This window comes from Xiphophorus hellerii, chromosome 19 (assembly GCF_003331165.1).
Source record: "Xiphophorus hellerii strain 12219 chromosome 19, Xiphophorus_hellerii-4.1, whole genome shotgun sequence".
NCBI lineage: Eukaryota > Metazoa > Chordata > Actinopteri > Cyprinodontiformes > Poeciliidae > Xiphophorus > Xiphophorus hellerii.
In genome coordinates this window covers 17,923,983-17,942,336 of record NC_045690.1, presented here as the reverse complement: position 1 = coordinate 17,942,336, position 18,354 = coordinate 17,923,983, and the positions used below count along the sequence as shown (strand labels likewise).

At 42.8% G+C, this 18,354-nt stretch overlaps 2 protein-coding genes across 3 annotated transcripts in view; one reads left to right on the top strand and one right to left on the bottom strand.

The window, feature by feature from the left end:
• The window catches only part of uggt1 (UDP-glucose glycoprotein glucosyltransferase 1), a 31,379-nt gene extending 25,548 nt beyond the window's left edge, over positions 1-5,831 (top strand). For both annotated transcript variants that reach the window (XM_032547494.1, XM_032547493.1), the window contains 11 exons: positions 168-253; positions 366-450; positions 1,195-1,283; positions 1,473-1,577; positions 1,732-1,816; positions 2,641-2,823; positions 3,293-3,453; positions 3,656-3,770; positions 4,280-4,396; positions 5,172-5,322; positions 5,411-5,831. In XM_032547494.1, coding sequence (XP_032403385.1) covers positions 168-253; positions 366-450; positions 1,195-1,283; positions 1,473-1,577; positions 1,732-1,816; positions 2,641-2,823; positions 3,293-3,453; positions 3,656-3,770; positions 4,280-4,396; positions 5,172-5,322; positions 5,411-5,430 — 1,197 coding nt within the window. In that variant the 3' untranslated portion in view covers positions 5,431-5,831. The remainder of the gene's footprint in view (positions 1-167; positions 254-365; positions 451-1,194; positions 1,284-1,472; positions 1,578-1,731; positions 1,817-2,640; positions 2,824-3,292; positions 3,454-3,655; positions 3,771-4,279; positions 4,397-5,171; positions 5,323-5,410) is intronic.
• A 312-nt stretch (positions 5,832-6,143) lies between these two features.
• LOC116709142 (transcription factor Sp3-like) lies at positions 6,144-17,389 on the bottom strand. The gene is made up of 8 exons (XM_032547496.1): positions 16,835-17,389; positions 12,960-13,190; positions 12,285-12,878; positions 11,318-11,515; positions 11,019-11,223; positions 10,729-10,918; positions 9,860-10,056; positions 6,144-7,888 (listed from the first exon to the last, which is right to left on the bottom strand). Exons 1-8 carry the CDS (start codon positions 16,901-16,903, stop codon positions 7,635-7,637), a joined length of 1,938 nt encoding a protein of 645 aa, XP_032403387.1. The 5' UTR covers positions 16,904-17,389; the 3' UTR covers positions 6,144-7,634.
• Between the last annotated feature and the right edge of the window lie 965 nt (positions 17,390-18,354).

The window sequence follows — 18,354 nt, the reverse complement described above, 5'->3', positions numbered from 1 at the left end:
TATCTTTGCTTCCTCCAGTGCTTCCTCAATTCCTTCTTTTTCTTCAGAAATATCTGTAGTAATTGTTGAAATAAACAAAGATGACTAAAAATCCTAGAAAGTTTAGTCAGGAAGGTTCAGATGTGCTGTAACATTTCACTAAAATTGTTTTTTGATCTGGTTTCCAGGGCTACTTTCAGCTCAAAGCCAACCCCGGCGCCTGGATGCTGAAGCTGAGGAAAGGACGGTCCGATGAAATCTACAAGGTTTACAGGTGAGGCTGATCACGTGTTTTGCTTCTCCTCCCCCAGCACTGAAAGGCGTTCATGTTTTAATTCAGTCGTCTGCCGTCTCGTACTCATAAGTTTGATGTTTTTCGTCCGCAGCCACGACGGCACAGATTCCCCGTCGGACTCGGATGACATTATTGTGGTGTTGAACAATTTCAAGAGTCGAATCATTAAAGTGAAGGTCAGTTCATCTCTGATGCGTAGCACCAACCTGCCCCCAGAGCCCCACTAGAGTCAGAGTAGCAGCTCGTTACAAAAAGCTTTAAATTCAAAGGTTTTACTTATCAGAACATAATTATGGTCTCTGCGCTGACATTCAGTAAATAGATTGACTTGATCCACTGCTATTGTCCTTCTGAGTGAATGTAGAGCAGCTTTTACACCCTTTATGTTGTTACCATAAGGAGAAAAGCCTGAGTTTATTATCTGTCAAGTGTGTTTGATTCCTCCGTCGGTGTTTAACACTTTCCACCGCCAAGCTTCTCCCTCTGGAGAGAGACGAGATGTTCCTGCCTTAATACCTCCAGAACGCTAAGAGCCAGAAAAGCTTCACACCCTAAAATTCATCACCATAAATATGTAAAAACACGGTAATAATTCAGACACCCAATCTGGGCCAGTTTAAGACTTTATTTGGCTTCAGATTACAGTCGAGTTTTTCCATTAAGCGGCCCAGTTCGGGCCAAGCCTCAGAGACAGAAGCCTTTACTTCTGACTTTGTGATATTCTTATGTGACTGGATGATGATAAGCTTATTTCATCAGTCGACTTCATCATGTTTGGCAGTAATGTACTTTTGTCTAACTCTAATGACTAATATCATATAAAACATTTGAGTGTTTCTTGATTGCTTCTCTTAAATTACATCCACTAACACCTTCTGAATGTTAAAATAATTTTCTTTTGTTTTTTTTTTCCTGTTCAGGTTCAGAAGAAGCCCGACAAATTTAACGAGGAGCTGCTGAGTGATGGAACGGAGGAAAACGACTCCGGCTTTTGGAAATCTCTGGCCAGGTACCGCTCTGGTTTATGCACTTATTTCATTTTTCTAACATATTTAATGTAAATGAAGCTGGATCAGAAACTAAACCATCTGGGTGCCTTTGAAATATAACACATTTTTCGTCAGTATTTTTCTTTGTATTCTGCCTTAATGTCTCGTAATAGTGGAGTAAACTCGGCTGGTTTGTTTCGTGTTTGCAGAGGCTTTACTGGCGGAGGGAAAACTGAGGAGCCGAAGCAGGAGAAAGACGACGTGATCAACATTTTCTCTGTGGCTTCAGGGCATCTGTACGAGAGGTTCCTCAGGTGGGGATTAAATACTCCTAAAAATCCCATCAAAGTTGACACTTTTTAAATTCCTTGGCACACAAAGGCAGCGTTGATCCTGGTTCCTCTTTTTTATTTATTTTTTTATTTTAGCCAGCATCCACGTCACCATTCTCCTTTTCTTCTCTCCCAGGATCATGATGCTGTCAGTCCTAAAGAACACCAAAACCCCCGTCAAGTTCTGGTTCCTGAAGAACTACCTGTCTCCGACTTTCAAGGTAGGATTTGTCCTCCCTCCGTTTGTAGAGGAGGAAGACCGGCTGGGATTTGTTCTGGGCACCTTCTGTTTCAGCTGCAGTTGGTTTAAAACTCAAGCAGGAGTGAAATAATTAGAGACTCCTATTGTTTTCTGACTCTGGTCTCTCCTGTTATAGGCATTGATATCTCCTTCATAGTTTTCAAAAGTCTGGAAAGTTATTTTTCTTTTCTCATTCCTGGCAGACATGAGTTTGTTGAACAAAAATCAGAATTTGTCAAAAATCTAGATTTATTCACCGTGTCTTTTTTTTTTGTCTCTCCTTCTTTTTGTTGTACATCTTTGTGTCTTTCCTCCCTTCCTTTCTTCCTAGTCTGCTTCCTTTTTTCCCACCTTCTCTTTCCTTCCATCCTAGTGTCTTACGTCTCTTTTGTTTTTTCTATTTTGACATTTCTTTTTCCTTTTCTCCTTCCTTCCCTAACTCTGTGCCCTTCCTCCTTTTCTCTTCTGTCCTTCCTTCATTCTGTCTTAGTCTCCTTCCTTTTTACCTTCCTTGTTCATCCTGTGTTGTCACCTTCTTTCCTCGTTCAGGCCTCTGTCCTTTCTTCATTTCTTTGTTTTTTTTTTGTTTTCTTTTTTCGTTTTTTCATTTTCATTCTTTCGTACTTTCTTCTGCCTTTGGTCCTTTCTTTCTTGAGATGAAACGTCTGGCATAAATTCCTGGTGAACTTTTTAAATTTCTATTTTAAAATTAAACAAATGACTGATAGCTGTTGAACTGTACAATGACTCAAATCCTGTATTTTCATGTAGTTAGCGGTTTATTTCATGTCTTTCCCTCTGCAGGAGTTCATCCCCCACATGGCGAAGCAGTATGGTTTCCAGTATGAACTGGTCCAGTACAAGTGGCCACGCTGGTTGCACCAGCAGACGGAGAAGCAGAGGATCATCTGGGGCTACAAGATTCTCTTCCTGGACGTTCTGTTTCCTCTCGCTGTGGATAAGATCTTGTTTGTGGACGCAGACCAGGTTCGCTCCGTCCGTTCTCTACGACTACAAGAAGAAACGATGCATGTTTTCATCGCAGCATTAGCTTTTTTAAAACACAAAACCTCGGGGGTGCTGTGGTGGCCAGGGGCAAAACACGACCCACCTGCTTTGTTATCCCATGTTATGTTGGGATATTTTATATATTGCATTAGATGCTCAGATTACAATGCATAGAAATGACCTTAGACCTTAGTCGTCATGGCGGTGGTCGCAGGTTCGATTCCTGGCCTGGCGACATTTATCGCATGTCTTCACTCTCTCTCATTACCCTGTTTCTTGTCTAGCTACTTTCAAATAAAGGCCAACAAAAACCTTAAAAAAACAACAACAAAAAACCAACATAAAAACTCAGAGATTTTTAGTGCATTTTTTGTTTATAGTTATGTCGTAACCTAGACTTGTAGTTAATAACGAGGCCGCTCCATAACCCTGACCTGCTTCCCGTCAGATCGTGCGAACAGACCTGAAGGAGCTGCGGGACTTTGACCTGGAGGGCGCTCCGTACGGCTACACGCCGTTCTGCGACAGCCGCAGGGAGATGGACGGCTATCGCTTCTGGAAGTCCGGCTACTGGGCGAGCCACCTCGCCGGGCGCAAGTACCACATCAGGTGCTTCAGCTCAACGATCGCCCACAGACTCGTTTATAAAACACCTTGCTAAAAAAAAAACTCTTGGAATGTTTTTGGTCTTAATTAGAAATGTAAAAAAAAAAAAAAATTCTATTGTGTGAATATTTTTGTAAGCGACTGTTCTCTTGGATGCTCTTGCTTTCTTGCACATATCCTTGTTAAAGTGGCGTGTGCTCCACAGCGCCCTCTACGTGGTCGACTTGAAGAAGTTCAGGAAGATCGCCGCGGGAGACCGCCTCAGAGGACAGTACCAGGGACTCAGCCAAGACCCCAACAGCCTGTCCAACCTGGACCAGGTCTCTGTTTGCTGCCCTGCAATCCTCTTTATGTCTCCTGACCGTAGCGTTTCACTTTTACACAATACTGCTTTCATTTAGCTTTTTGCTTAAAAAGGTTGAGAGGAACATTTATGACCCATCCAAATGTGGCTGCATCTCAAAGCGTCAGAGGTGTTTTTTTCAGTCAGACTCTGGTTCTGCACGGAGTATTAGGGCCACTCTAAGAAAATAAAAAGAAATAAAAGAAAGAGAAGAAAGTTGTACAAGAATAAAGTCAAAATACAATAACTTTATTCTCAAAATACTATGAATTTATTCTGATTTTATTTCAGCTTTATTCTCGTAATATTATGACTTTATTCTTGTAATATTGTAACTTTTTTTTTGTTCTTTTGTCTCTTTACTGCCAATGGTTAAAGCCATTTCCTGGATCCAGAAGCTTTGACGTACCTCATCATGATGTTTAAATATTGCTCCATGTTTTCCTGTTTTAGCGCCGCTTTGTAACAGGTTCCTGTGTTTTCCAGGATCTTCCCAACAACATGATCCACCAGGTTCCCATCAAGTCTCTGCCTCAGGAGTGGCTGTGGTGTGAGACCTGGTGTGACGACGGCTCCAAAAGGACAGCGAAGACGATAGATTTGGTAATGATGTTTGTGTCCAACAAGCATAACACGCTTTCTGCTGCATGTCCCAGAAGCCAGTAGAGGGCGCTAATGGTTGAGGAAGAAGAGAAAATGGAGCAGGAATCTGCAATCTTTACAGCCTGAAGAGCTATTTTTTGTCCTCATTCTGGCTAAATAAAACTCGTTTAGAGCCACTAAACTAAAATGTGTTTACTAAAAGGTTACTTTAAATCTAAATCTACCGGTGGACTGACTAATTTTGTTCTGAATTGTCTGTAAATATGATAATTTGTGCAAATTATATTATATTGCCAACATATGTAAACACATTAATAATGGTGGCCTAAATGTTGGAAAAAAGTATTTTTTCTAACAGTACTATTATTTAAATATACAAAAATGGAAAAAGGCAGTTGCTATAAGTCATAACACTCATAATAATAATAATAGATATGCAAATTAATGCTACATGATTGGTTAAAGTCATTAATGATAAGTTATTAACATATGTAATAAAATTCCAATCACACTAAACAATTAGCAGAAGAAATGCTGATATAATACCCATAATAGTAGCTGTGGTACTTTTGTAAATGTAAAATAATAATGTCAGAAAAGGTAAATGGAGCATAAAAATAATATACTAATGGTTAGATACAATATATTTAAATTTTGCCATAATGGAAGCACATCTTTTGAATTATGTTTTAATAACTTTCAGAAGATGTAACTATTTTAAGGAATGTTTTACTTCCTGCTGCTCTATAATTGGGTTTTGTTTTTTCTCAATCAGTGCAACAATCCAATGACGAAGGAGCCCAAGCTGCAGGCAGCGGTGAGGATCGTAGCGGAGTGGACGGACTACGACAAGGAGATCAAACGCTTCCAGACGTCCAGAGCACGGGACGGGGCGACACACTCGACGGGTCAGCAGCGGGTCACAGGTACAGAACCTCCTCAGCCGACGAGTTCTGCATCCGAACCGTCGACCGCCTCCGTTCTGATGACCCTCTGCTTCTCTCCTCTGGTCAGATCCTCACATAGAACTGTGAAAATCCACAGAGACCTGGACTGTAAAGAATGGGCTCGGTGGAGAGCTTCCTGCTGACGGAACCGACCACAAACTGGTTCACACAGATTTCTGGGTTTTTTTATGTATATGTGGGGAACACACACACACACACACACACACACGGCAGGAATGTACTTTGTGTTTTCTTTTCTGTATTGGATGTTTGCACTGATTTCAGGTCTAACTGTGGTGGAAGCTCAACTGGAACAGAACTTGATATTCGTCCTCTGAGTCTGGGATGATGACTGAGACGGTTTTTAGTAACAAGGTACAGGGGAGGCTTGGGGATAATGGTTGGTGTCATGAAGGGAAATTATGTATAAAAATAGGGTTAAAAAATGTCATTCCTCATGCTAAGTCTTGATTAAATAAGTTCCTGCATTTTTTTTGCCAGTTTAAGTAGAAATGCAACATTTGATTAATAGATATTTCTACAATTAGGTGGTTCGCCACCTCCAGAGAAGGACCGCGAAATTCTTGACGTTAGTTTGGATACGATTTGTCTGCATGATGGCAGCATCTGGCTGAAGGAAATCATGCATTTCTGCAAGGTTCCAAGTGTTATCTTTAACACTTGTTAAATATTTAATATTCATTAAATATTCATTTAATGAATTAAATGAATATTTAATTCATTCAGGAGGAATTTTTGTTTTATAACTCGAGCCATCAGAACACAAATCCCCCGAAAACTGGAAGCTTTCAGACTTTTATTGTGATCCATTTGAAAAAAGGTTTTACAAAAGGTAACATTCAATTTTTACATCAATTCTTTTTAAAAAATTACTTAAAATAAGGTTTTGATACAACAAACTCGGCTAACTAAAGTAATGGCTTCTATAAACAAGGTGAAAATAAGATAATATACATGTAAAATGAATGCTACAAACATGACAAACTGAAGAAAGGATTACATTAAATAAAAAAATAAAAGTCAAAATGGCGTGATTGCTTTCTTTTTTGTTTTCTTTCCTTTTCGAACGACATCTGGCCAGAGTTGGCATCGGAGCAGTTATTGCGAAAAGTCGTTCCACATGATGCCGAGGCGCCAGATGACAAACCTGCTGCTTATTGTTCCCCCACCCCCTTCCTCACATGGCAACATTTCTCCTTCACAAGCTATGATCGTCGTCATGAGGGCTCTGCTTTAGATAACACCCAGATTAGTAAAGAGACTGCAATACAAGATCAATTTACAACAACAGAAAAAAGAGAAAAACAAACAAGAATTGAGAGGCGTTTCTTTTCTGTAATATGTGGAAAAGCACAGAGGACGGTGTGCTCCGGAGGACAAACTGGACGTTTAGCTCCAGCTGACCAGACGCTGGGAAAAGCTGCTCTCTCTCTGTTCCGGATCGTCCGACCGTTGCCTCCGACCTGCGCTCCGTTTTCAGCGTCGCTGCTCTGTTGGGAGACAACTGTCGCGTGCAAATAATAATAATAATGATTAAAATTTTAAAAAAAAACGTGTAAAAGCCAACTCATGTTTCACGTGGGCCAAGTGTGAGAGGTCAACAATGTTCAACATGAACACTGGAAAACGCACACTGAAGTGGAAGGAGGACGGCGGTAAAAGCTCCGACGCTCGTTTCCAGTGTTGATGTTGAACTGTTCCTTTAAAACCAGCCGTCCGGTCCAGACAGCAGCAGCTCAACAGTTTATACCTGGGCTTCAAACGGAGCGCCGAAACCTTCCTGCCGCAAGAAGAAGAAACGAAAATTCCTTGATCATCCCAGAGAGGGGGAGAGAGAGAGAGAGAAAGAGGTTCTGGACTTCCTTCTCCTTCCTCCTCCAACATTAAAGTCCGTTACAGTCACATCATCTCCATTGCTTAAAAAACATGCACCTCCAGCATTTTATACAAGAGTATCATACAAAGTAAGGCATTTCACGTTGTGTTCTTGAGTGTTAATTCATGTGTCGTGTGTGTGTGTGGGTGTGTGTGTGTGTTTACGCATGTACATAGCAACCACATTTTAATGTTTTCTTTTTTGCCCCCCTATCAAAAAGACTGCAAAAAACAAACATAAAGTCAAGATAAATTTCACTTAAAATATATATATTTGTCATATATATTTACGTATATATTCATATGTTTAAAAAAAAAAAAAAGAAAAGAATAAGTGGGGAAGGGAAAAAGCTCAAGAGGTCCCTGTGATTGGCCTGTTGTCAGAAGCCCCTCCCTCACTCCAGGACCTCACCGGGTGCCACGGTGACCAGCTGCAGAGGGATCTCCTGATTGGCTACAAGGTCGTGGGCGGTGGCGGTCTGGAGGATGAGCGTGGTTCCGTCCGTGGTGATGACGGCGTCGGTGGTGGGTGGAGAGGTGGAGGTGGGCACGCCGCCCTTTTTGTTCTGATGAGTCTTTATGTGCTTGGCCAGGTGGTCGCTGCGCATGAACCTCTTGGAGCATTCGGAGCACACAAATTTCTTCTCTCCTGCAGATCCAACACACACACAAACCATTTGTTCAAGTGAGTCTCAGGGGGGAAAAGAGAAAAGAAAAAAACAACTATCCTTGGTCAGCGTGCATGTTGTGTTGCGGTATTTTGGGTTGAATTTTAATTTTGTTTTAAAATGTTTTCTGTTTATCTGGGAGGCTTTCACATATTCAATGTATTATGCAACTATTGACTTGATTCAAACTGCATTTTTAAAATACAGAATTATTACAACTTAATTTATATTTCAATGCGCTTCAGGTAGATGGTGTTAAAATCCGTACAGAAAATCATATTTCGTTGTTTCTCCACTAGGTGGAGACATTTTTCATATATGAAACTTGTTAATTTTATGGGTTTTTTTTAGCAAATTCATGAATACTTCTAGTGCAGCAGAAATGTAAAAAATAGCAGTGATAGCTCAAATATTTTTCTGTCTAAGGAGCCAGAGAAATTGGCAAACGACAAAAAAAATAAAACTGAGTAGATTCAGTGTCATGATGAAGTTTCTACAGATGTCAGAAACTGTAAGTTGAAGCTTCACATCAGCAACAAAGCAAGTTTACTCCTTTTCCTCATGGCCTCCAATCAATAACATTTAAACCAAATGCTGCCAAATATTTTAGAAAAAAATAACCTTATCAGAAAAACCTAGAGAGGCTAAAAGCTGTAAACAATGTGCAATTTTCAACACAAGTCTATGACCAAAACCATCTCTGGACCGTTTCCTGTTGTTGCACTCATCAAGCTTTCCTCAGAGAAACGGCCAAATGTAACAAACAAGGTCAACAACAAAAGAAAATCAAGCATTTCCAGCTCAGCCTGAAGCAGCTCGCAGTGTTAGACTCCCAGACAATCTGGCTGAACAAAGAGTCGCTACACTTCTTAGAAATATTTCTAAATTTCTAAAAACACAAACAGTCATGGTGCAAAAACTCAGAAAAAGCCCAAATTTAATTAAAGTAGCGATGACAGCCAGACTAATTCACAAAGCTCATCATCAGATGATATTTTTTGCAGCCTAGATCTACAAGAAATGGGAAAAAAAACTCTACAAAACAACCAACTACTGGCAAGTAACCAGTAATCAAAAAAAATGAAGCAGAACTGATTACTTACTAAACTAAATTATGCAATATGTTCAGTTTAATTGTTTTTTATTAATACTGTGAAACTACAGCATATTTACACAAGTTTCAAATATAAATACCCATCATACTGACCCATACCTACTTATTAAAGTAAATCTGTTTACATATACTTAAGTAAAGGTTCTCCTCATTCTAATATCCTCGGATATTAATTAAACAGCAGCACTCTTACATAAAAAAACTGCAACAGGGTCTAAATGTTAAATTTCCTCACTTACAAATATTTCTTTCTGTAATTTAACAACTTATTTGATCTAATTCAGTAAACTTGCTTGTCCTGAACAGTGTAATGTGCTGTTACTACCACAAGAGGGCAGTAAAGGTGGTAGGATTAAAATATATCTAGAGGAGAAAATACGATTCCTGCTGTAGAATCTCTGCAATAATAATTCTCTACAGCTCATACATTGTTGACATGTTCTGCTTATATTATCATCTGATTCATTTAGATACGTTCCTCCTCATTTTCAATGTAAAAAAATGTTTTACCAAACCCTCGAATTCAATAGGAATTACATTTCAAACTACTTTTTTACTTCTTTCTTTCTCACATGGTTCTATAAATTGTTGGACAAAATAAAAAGAAATGTACGGCAGCCTTTATTTTTTTGTTACCGTTCAAAGCCACAGCGCTTAAATATGATTACAAAAGAGCATAAACCCAACCTCTCATTCACACCATATGACACCTTCATTTATGAAACCTCCTAAGGTCCATGAACGCACCACAGACATCTAGACAAGCAGAGGCTGTCCTCTCCTAACCCCAGCAGTCTAACACCTGGGGGAACCAGCAGAGGGCGCTATAGGGACTCGCCTGTGTGTGTCCTCCTGTGTCTCTGAAGCTCGTCGCTCCTGGTGAACCTCTTCCCGCAGTACATCCAGTTGCAAACGAAGGGCCTCTCTCCGCTGTGCCAGCGCAGGTGAGCTCTCAGGTGAGACGTTTTCCCGTAGACCTTCCCGCAGCCGGCGATGTGGCAGATGTGCTGCTTCTTCTTTCCCACACCGGAGCCCCTGAGAGGCAGACAGAGGGGGGGAAACTGAGTCAGTCAAAAGGGTCTGAATGGAGAGGGATGATTCTGAGTTTTCATCTGAAGAGCCCAGGCGAAACTTTCCAGAGTTCTCCGCCTTTTCTATTTGTTCTAAAAGACAAATCCATAAAAATGACGGGCTTAAAAACAAGGAGATAAAAGAATGGTGGAAATGCATTATGGCAAAATATAAAAAGACAAGGAAGAAAGGGGGATAGGCAGGACACAAAAAAGAACGACAAGGGAGGAAAGAAAATAGGATGGGAAAAAAAACCTAAAAGAAAAGGTGAGGGGACAAGGAAAGTCAGGTAGAACACAAAAAGGTAGAAGGAAGGACATTGAAAGGGAGTGGAGTACAAAATAACAGAGGAAAGACAAAAGGAAAAAGAAAGGTACAAGAGATTAACTTAGAAAAGATTGACTAAAACAAAAGAAAGAAGTTTACTTTAATAAGTAAGGCACAAGAAAGAAATGAGAATAAAGAAGAACATGAGGGAGGAAGGAAGGACTGAAGGTAGAAATGTTGGACACAAAAAAGAGGAAAAAGTAGGACATGACTGAGGAGGGACAGACGAAAGATGAGTTGGATAAGGCATCACGTCTGCAGACTGCGTGGGAACCCTGTGAGCAGAGCGTGGTTTCATCGAACGCCCACCTTCCTCCTGACTCCTTGCAGTTGGGGCAGGTGCAGGCCACCCTGCGGAGCCGTTTGCCGTCCCCGCCCGCCGTGTCCATGTCCTCGTCTCCCATGGGGACCCGCAGGTTGTTCAGGTCGCTGGGGTTCAGCGTGGAGTCCCCGCTGAGCTGCCACTCCTCTGAGTCCGGCTCTTCTTTTATCTGAATCCCTGAACCAGGAAGAATGCAGGCACACAGCAGACAGGTTACGGTCACCGACAGTAAAGTCCTGGAGTGAGGAAGGTAAGGTCATCATGTCTGTGGCTTTACCAGCTGGACTCCTGGCGTCGTCTCCCTGTGTGTACTGGACTCCAGTTTGTGTTACAGAGTTAACTGTGACAGTCTGGAGGTTGGGGAGGCTGACCTGGCCGGTCTGGCCCAAGGGCAGGGTCTGGACCGGGGCTAGAGTCAGCTGCTGGGTCTGACCCTGACCCTGGGGCAACTGGAGCCCCTGGAGCGACTGGACACCTTGAACCTGGAAGACAGGAAGAGAAACAAAAAAACGGAATTAATTCAAATTCTGTCCGATTGTGAAGGAATAAGCTCACAATGGAGCGTCGCGGCGCTACCTGGAAGGTCTGCCACTGGATCTGACCCGTGGCGGTGACGGTCTGGGCCTGGATGAGGAAGGTACCTGGGTTGACCAGCTGCACACTCTGCAGAGTCTGACCGGCTCCAGTCAGGTCCTGGCCCTGCGCCACCTGGGCCTGAGCGTCCCCCGACAGCAGGATGGGCTGGGAGATGGTGGTGGCGTTGGAGGACGAGCCCTTCACAAGAGGAACAGGGTTACCGAGGCAGTAGGAACGGGTTTCACCAACTCAAATTTAAGACTTAAAGCATTTATAAGACCGTTATGAATGATATTTAAGACTTGTATCGCGATGGAAATGTACAAAAGAAAATTGCGTATCATCACCTTCCTAAAATAATGGCTTTTTGCCAAAAGAAAAATATGACTCAGGAAGGTAACAATGTTTATCTATTGTAGTGTCAAGCTTGTTTGTCCAGAATGTCCATAGCTACATACAGGTTGGAAACAGAAGACGTGCCAAAGATGAACATCATCCAGCCAATCAGCAATAATTTACACTTAGCTAACTAGCAAGGGTTTATTAGCAGCTTTTAGCAGCAGCCTCAATCGCCTCAAGTCACAGGACAAAATGAAGATGTTTGCGAGTGGCTCACACTTTTGCCTGTCAGAAAAGTCTCACAAGAAAAATATACTTCATGGAACATATGAGTAAATTGACCTGGCACAAGAAGATTTAAGACCTGTGATTAACGTATTTAAGGACAACTTGCATCTTTTAAATGAATTTAAGACATTTTAAGGTCCGAATTTCACATGCATCAGTTTAAGACTTTTTAAAAGAATTTTTTAGGAACTAGCTGCCTTTATTAGACGGTAATCCAACAGGAAGAGGGCCGCTGCAATTAGTGTGGCACGCGACATGCCGAACGCAAGTATTTTTAAGGATGCACACATCTAACATCCACACTTCTACAACAACAGCTACATTCCTGGGATATACTGACCTGCATTTGCTGTAGGTGGTTGTGGGAGTTGAAGTTCTCCGTGGAAGAGGGGTCTGCCACCCCCGCAGACACAGCTGTGGCCTGCGTGAGAACTCCTGTGCCGTCGATGGTCGCCGGGAGCTGGGAGGCGTTGGAAGAAGAGGAGGAAGTGGTTGGCACGTAGATCTCTTGGTTGGTGTTGCTCACAGTCACCATAGACTGCTTGCTGTCCTGGCTCTGGTTCTCTAGCGGCTGGCTGCTCATGATCAGCTGGCCCTCGGGTGTTACCCCAGTGGCGATCGGTACCGTCTGCGCCCCCGTCAAACCCAGCGACTCCAGATCCACGCTGTTTATAGGGACGAACGTGATGTTGCCGGGAAGCCCTACAGGCACAGTGCCGGCGTACGCCGAACCGCCGGCCAACGAGACGCCCTGGATGGACTGAACCTGGCCTGCCTGTGTGAGCAGGTCTGTAGCTGCTGTTGTGGAGCAGTTGATTCCAATATTGCTCTGGCTGCCATCTTGGAGGAGTTGAATCTGGCCTGTACCGTCGTCCAGTCCTTGTGTGGGGAATCCTGCGAGTGTCCCGTCTGCGTTTTGGATTTGGGGAATGACCTACAAGCACAGGTCAACAACTGTGTAAATGATCGCTACCCGGACAAAACATTACTGATGCATTCCTGTCACCGCTGTTACCTGATACTGAATGCCTGACACTCCATTAGCCGTGGCCTCGCTCCCAGACGCTGTAACGTAAATGGGCTGGCTGGGAAGACTCCCGATTGGAAGCACATACTGTCCGTTAGACGTGACAATCCCCGAGTTTGGAATGTGGACGATGCCTTGGTCTTCCTTTGCAGCTGAGACAGGGGTCAACACCTCCCACCGGTCTGAACCAGTCAGCTGAATAGCCGACATGTCTGTTGTCTGGGAGCAGAACAAACACTCATATTAGCAAAGAGATGGGCATCTAGGTCTAAAAGGCAAAGCAGGATCATTCCTATAACAACATTCATAGAAAAAAGTCATTCAAAGTGCTGTGTAGGATGCTTCACAAAATAAACAGAAGTGAAGAGAATTACATTAAAGACAAGGAGCACATCTGTTGTATTTAAATACACAAGCATCTGCGACTTATGCACCAATTAACTTTGAGAGCTATTCATTTAAAAACAGGAAGCCAGTGCAGTGATTTAAAGACTGGTCAGACATGATGTAGTTTTCTGGTGATGGTCAAGACTCTGGTGGCGGCAATTTAGAGGACTTGCAGCTGCCTGACCAATTATTTACAGAAACCCCTAAAGACATTATATCGATAATCTAACCTAATACCTAAAACTACTAAATAAAAGCATTCATGTGTTTTTCTGTGCCCTGTTTCAAGAGGAAAGTCTCATACTGGTTAGTCATTTGAAACTGGTAGTTCCCTGATTCAGTAATTGACCTTAAATTGTTACAAAATGGGTCTGACTCCATAAATACACCTGGCTTTAGCTGAGTCCTGATCTCCAGTCTGACATTTTAGACCAAAAACAATCACCCCTGTGTTTTCTGCATTAAGCTGGAGGAGATTCTGACCCAAACACTCATGGATCTCAGTGGTAGAGGTCATGTGGTGCCACAGACATATGAAGTCATGTGTCACCAGCAGAGCTATTATAGTAATTTGGATTTCATAATCTAAACCAGTGGCTCCCAAAGATTTTCTGATTTGTGTGAAGATGGTGCATTTACATGCTAGTAGAAAGCTGGGTCATCCGAGTTTTGCTCTGAGTCTAGTGTTTTTATCCTCTAAACGTTTCTCAATGTGCTTGTGCCAAAGTGGCAAATACGTTAGTTCGGTGGAAAACGGTATATCTCAGTACTTCCTTATGATATCCCAAAATTATTTACAGACATATTGTGCATTTTTGAGCGGCACAGGTGACTAAGTGGTCTGAGAAACGACCAGTGGGTGGCGGAATGGTTCGCTGGCCGGAACCAAGAAGCAAGACGGAGCCTCCTGGTGGTCTGCCCTCTGAAGTGAGTAGAAGCTAAACCTGCAGGCGTTGCTCTCAGATTATAATGAGACATGGAGTAAGACATGGAGCACCTAAAGAAAAAAAGCAGGATTTTTAGGAATTAAGGTCAGTTCAGGGTATCCCGAACTGAACACGGTCCCCGTTTTGTGCGAGCTGAGCGGGCTTGAACATTCCCTCCTTTATGTGCTGAACTTTGCTGGAAGGGCTCGGTAACGAAGTCGTGTCTGAGAATGACCCCAGCTCGTTCTGTTTCTTCCGAAAGGCTGTCAGGCCAAACACTTCCTGCTCCTCACCTTCTAAGTGGATGTGAGTGGGGGCTGATCCAGGTGAGAGGTGAGTGGCTTTACGTTTCTTTGGCCGTGAGCCGTTACCAGCAACACCTTTCGGAGGAGGATTGGAGGCCGTCTGGGTCTTCGGCAGCTTAGGGATTCTGAAAGTGGGAGGCAAGTGCTCCGTAGCCTGGTCGAAAGTTTGGCGCAGGGATGGTGGAGCGGTGGCTGTGTGTACCGATGGCCATCTTGGAAGACATATCTTTAAAACCACCGTCATCGTCCCTCTTCTTGTCCTCACAGCTCTTTTGCATAGATGCAACAGCTGCACCAAACAACCCATGTGGAGAAATGGGGGTATCGAGGAAGTCCTTCTTTTCCCTGGTGGAAAGCGTGGTTAAGTTTAACCATCTGGCTCTGTCCTGTAGAACCATGAGCCCCATAGCTCTCCCCATAGCCTGGATCGCTACTTTATGGAGACGGAGACAGTGATCAGTGATGATGCACACTTCTTCCCACAGTGCAGCGTCCGGTGGCACAGTCATCTCCTCCTCCAGCTCCGCCTGATACGCCATCAGCATGGAAGAGGCGTTCATGGCACGAAATGATAGAGCGGCTGCCTTGTAGGATTTCTTCGTCAGGTTTGATTGGAAGCGGTCAGCTGCTGAGGGAAGGGATGGAGCCGACTCATCCGAGGACATCGAAGCTTTCGGGTGAAGGTGCGCCGCCACCTCTGGCTCAACTTGTGGCATTTCCCAGAGACCGTGTTCGTCCATTCCCTTGCCGTCTAGAACCGAGCCACCTGCCACTGGGTGCTTCTCCCTGTACGGGAGAGTTGTTGCGCCAGGAAACTAAAAATTCCTCCAGCAACCCAGGAAAGAAAGGCAGGAACAGGAAATCACTACTTCTACCAGTATTGCTACCAATGAAGCCTTGCTGCTCAAGTGAAAAACAGTAAAGCGTATTTCTACCCAGCGCATTTTTTATCCCCTGCCAATTAGGGCTGGTGGAGTGTGATTGAAGCCTCTGATGAGATCACGCCCAAATAGTGCAGTGGTTCCCAAAGTGTGGGGCGCGCCCCCTTGTGGGGGCACAGTGCCATTGCAGGAGGTTAGGGGGACAGGAGAAGCGGAAAAAATAAAAAAAGTTACACAAAAGTGTTTCACTGTAAAGATGGTTTGTAGTTTGTTTTGTTGCAACCTGAAGTGTGAAATAAACTTCAGTGGAGTTTGAAAACAAAATATGTGTATAGGTTTATGTCTGGTTGAATGATGTGTGTCCCCAGCTGATTTTTTTTTTCTTTTTTGGGGGTGATTTTATTGTAATCCATAGGGGGGCCCAGAAAATCTTTGGGCACCACTGCCATAGTGAGACACGAAACAAATGCTATGAAAGAGAACTGACTAGGAAATTCCTTTGCAACCTGGCAGAGCTTGAACTGTTTTTGCAAAGATGACAAAACACAAAAATGTCTACATGTGCAACTCTTGTAGAGTTTATTTGTAATAAAACTTAAAAACATATTTTCCCCACCTTTATCAGTTTGGAACATAAAATCCTAGTAAAATACACATACCTCTGTGATGACCAAATCTGAACCGGTTCAAGGAATGTAAATATTTTTGCCATGCACAATAAAAGGTGCTCTAGAAGGCCAACTTGGGGGATTGGGGGCTGTAGTGATCTTTGCTAACTCAAACTACAGGATTTATCACAGTAGCAGACACTCACAGACACTCTTTACTTCACCAAGTAGTATTTTGTGATGAAACACAGACTCATCAGATTACATCAGAGAAGCAGGGAAAAACACTGGCTTTGGTCAGTGGATCATTTATAGAAACATAGGAGTGTTCTGCTGTGTAAAAACAAGGAGTAACGCAAAGAGTGATGGATGATGCAGAATTTACTCTGATGGAAAGAACCGAGCCAGGAGACAGACGACAACAGGCTCAGGAACGGGTGGGGGATGGGTGGCTGTTGCCACACAACTGAACGATACTGTTATGAATACAGACGCTTCTTCTGACACATAAGACCATCCCAGCATCCTCCAAAGCCTAAGGTACATCGGCTATCTGGAAGTGACTGACTTCAGCGTCCTACCCACTATGGGCGGGTTTTACAGGGGGAAAGTGGGTGGCCGTTATTGAGGGGAACACAGGAAGTGTACGGCTTTCACCCCATGCCATCAAAATTTTAAAACGTGTGAACTTCAAGCTCCTAAAAAGCACAACCAAGAATTGGGAGGCGGCAGGGAGGTGGAAAGTGTGGTGGATACCTGTGTGTCGGCCGCGCCGCCGGCTTGCAGGAACTCGCTCTGACTGCTGTCCACGTCCGCGGACGCCATTTCTCCTTGTTTCAGAGACTGCTCTGGCGCTAGCAGGGAGAGAGGGGGAAACCGAGCAAAAGTCTGTAATCTTCAACTCCTGCCTGCCAGAAAAGCCCGCAAAGCATCCCCACTCTCCGGTCCGCCGTCTGCGAAATTCAATTTTGCGGTGTAGATTCCTGGAGGCTTCGGGCCAAGAACGAGTTTTACTTTTATCAACTCCGAGAGGTAGTCAGCTAGCTCGGTTAGCTGACCATATCCAGCTAGTTAGCGAAGGAGCTAACGATAAAAAGACGCAGCTCGCTCCGCTGCTGCTCTCCCAAACTCACCGATTAGTTGCCGTTTCGATGCGCTAAACGTTTACGTATCAGTCATAGCGCAAATATGGAGGAATACCAAACCAACCAAACTCCGAACATGGTTATTTTATCAAAGGCGGGCTAGTGTTGATCGTTGAATTCGGGTCGATTTTTTTCTATTTTGATTGACGGTGCGGGAAACACAAAAAGGTGGGACTAAACAAGCTCGACGTCGAATTTGCATCACATTTCAGGACGTCCCGCCCTTCTTCCTTGAAGTGATTGGCTCCACAAGAGTGTCAGGGACGTGATTGGCTGACGAGATTGCCAATCCGTTTTTTTGTAACATGTACGTTTCCTGTTTGTCGAGCGAGTCCAGAGATGGAATGTAGTTGATGAAATCCCAAAGTTACTTTAAATCCCAATGTTTAAGCACTCCTCCATCAAATAAACGTTTCCCCACGTTTTCCTGTTTCTGTATACTTAGTTTTGTTTAAGCCATGTCTTAATGAAGATTTAAATCCATTGTCAGCTGTTTTCTTTTGTCCTTGGAAAAAGTTTTTTTCAAGTCTCGCAGCCTTGAATTAACGTGCACGAGATTTAAAGTTAATTTTGTTCCCCGAGATTCCAGATTAATTTGTTAGCATGATTCAAATGACACATTTTAAATGAGCTAGTAACATCTGAGCACCCAAATGATACGTTCGCTTTTTTTTTTTAACATTATTACATTTATCTGGTTTTTTTTTTAATGTCCAGCAATCAAGTAACTTTTAAGTTCTTATTTCTATAAATTCTAAATGTCTATTTCTGCAACATAAAGAAAAAATGACAGATAGCATGCCAGAAGTATGAATTATTAGCATATTTATGAGACTACTCAAAATTATTTCAAAAGTCTAAAGTAAGACTTTGGACTTTATAATTTTTACTTTTAAAATCAAACTTGTGATTTGGACATTATAAATATATAAAAGTAAAACAAATATGGCTCAGAAAATCAAAATTGACCAATTAAACATCTAAATGGACACTTCAAATCACATAATACACTTTGGAAATATTATGATTTGTAGTCAAAATTAGGACTACGAATCTCTTATGACTTTATATTTCATAATTTTATTCTGAGTTATAATTATAAATTTGAATAAAATTTTCAGGACTTTAAAA

What these genes read in the sequence shown, in the direction of transcription:
- LOC116709142 (XM_032547496.1), bottom strand. Translation starts at nt 16,903, where the DNA reads ATGGCGTCCGCGGACGTGGACAGCAGTCAGAGCGAGTTCCTGCAAGCC. An exon ending in ACCACCTACAGCAAATGCAG is followed by an intron (nt 11,516 to 12,284) that starts GTCAGTATATCC and finishes CCTCTTGTGAAG; the next exon opens with GGCTCGTCCTCCAACGCCAC. An exon ending in CGACGCCAGGAGTCCAGCTG is followed by an intron (nt 10,919 to 11,018) that starts GTAAAGCCACAG and finishes TTCCTGGTTCAG; the next exon opens with GGATTCAGATAAAAGAAGAG.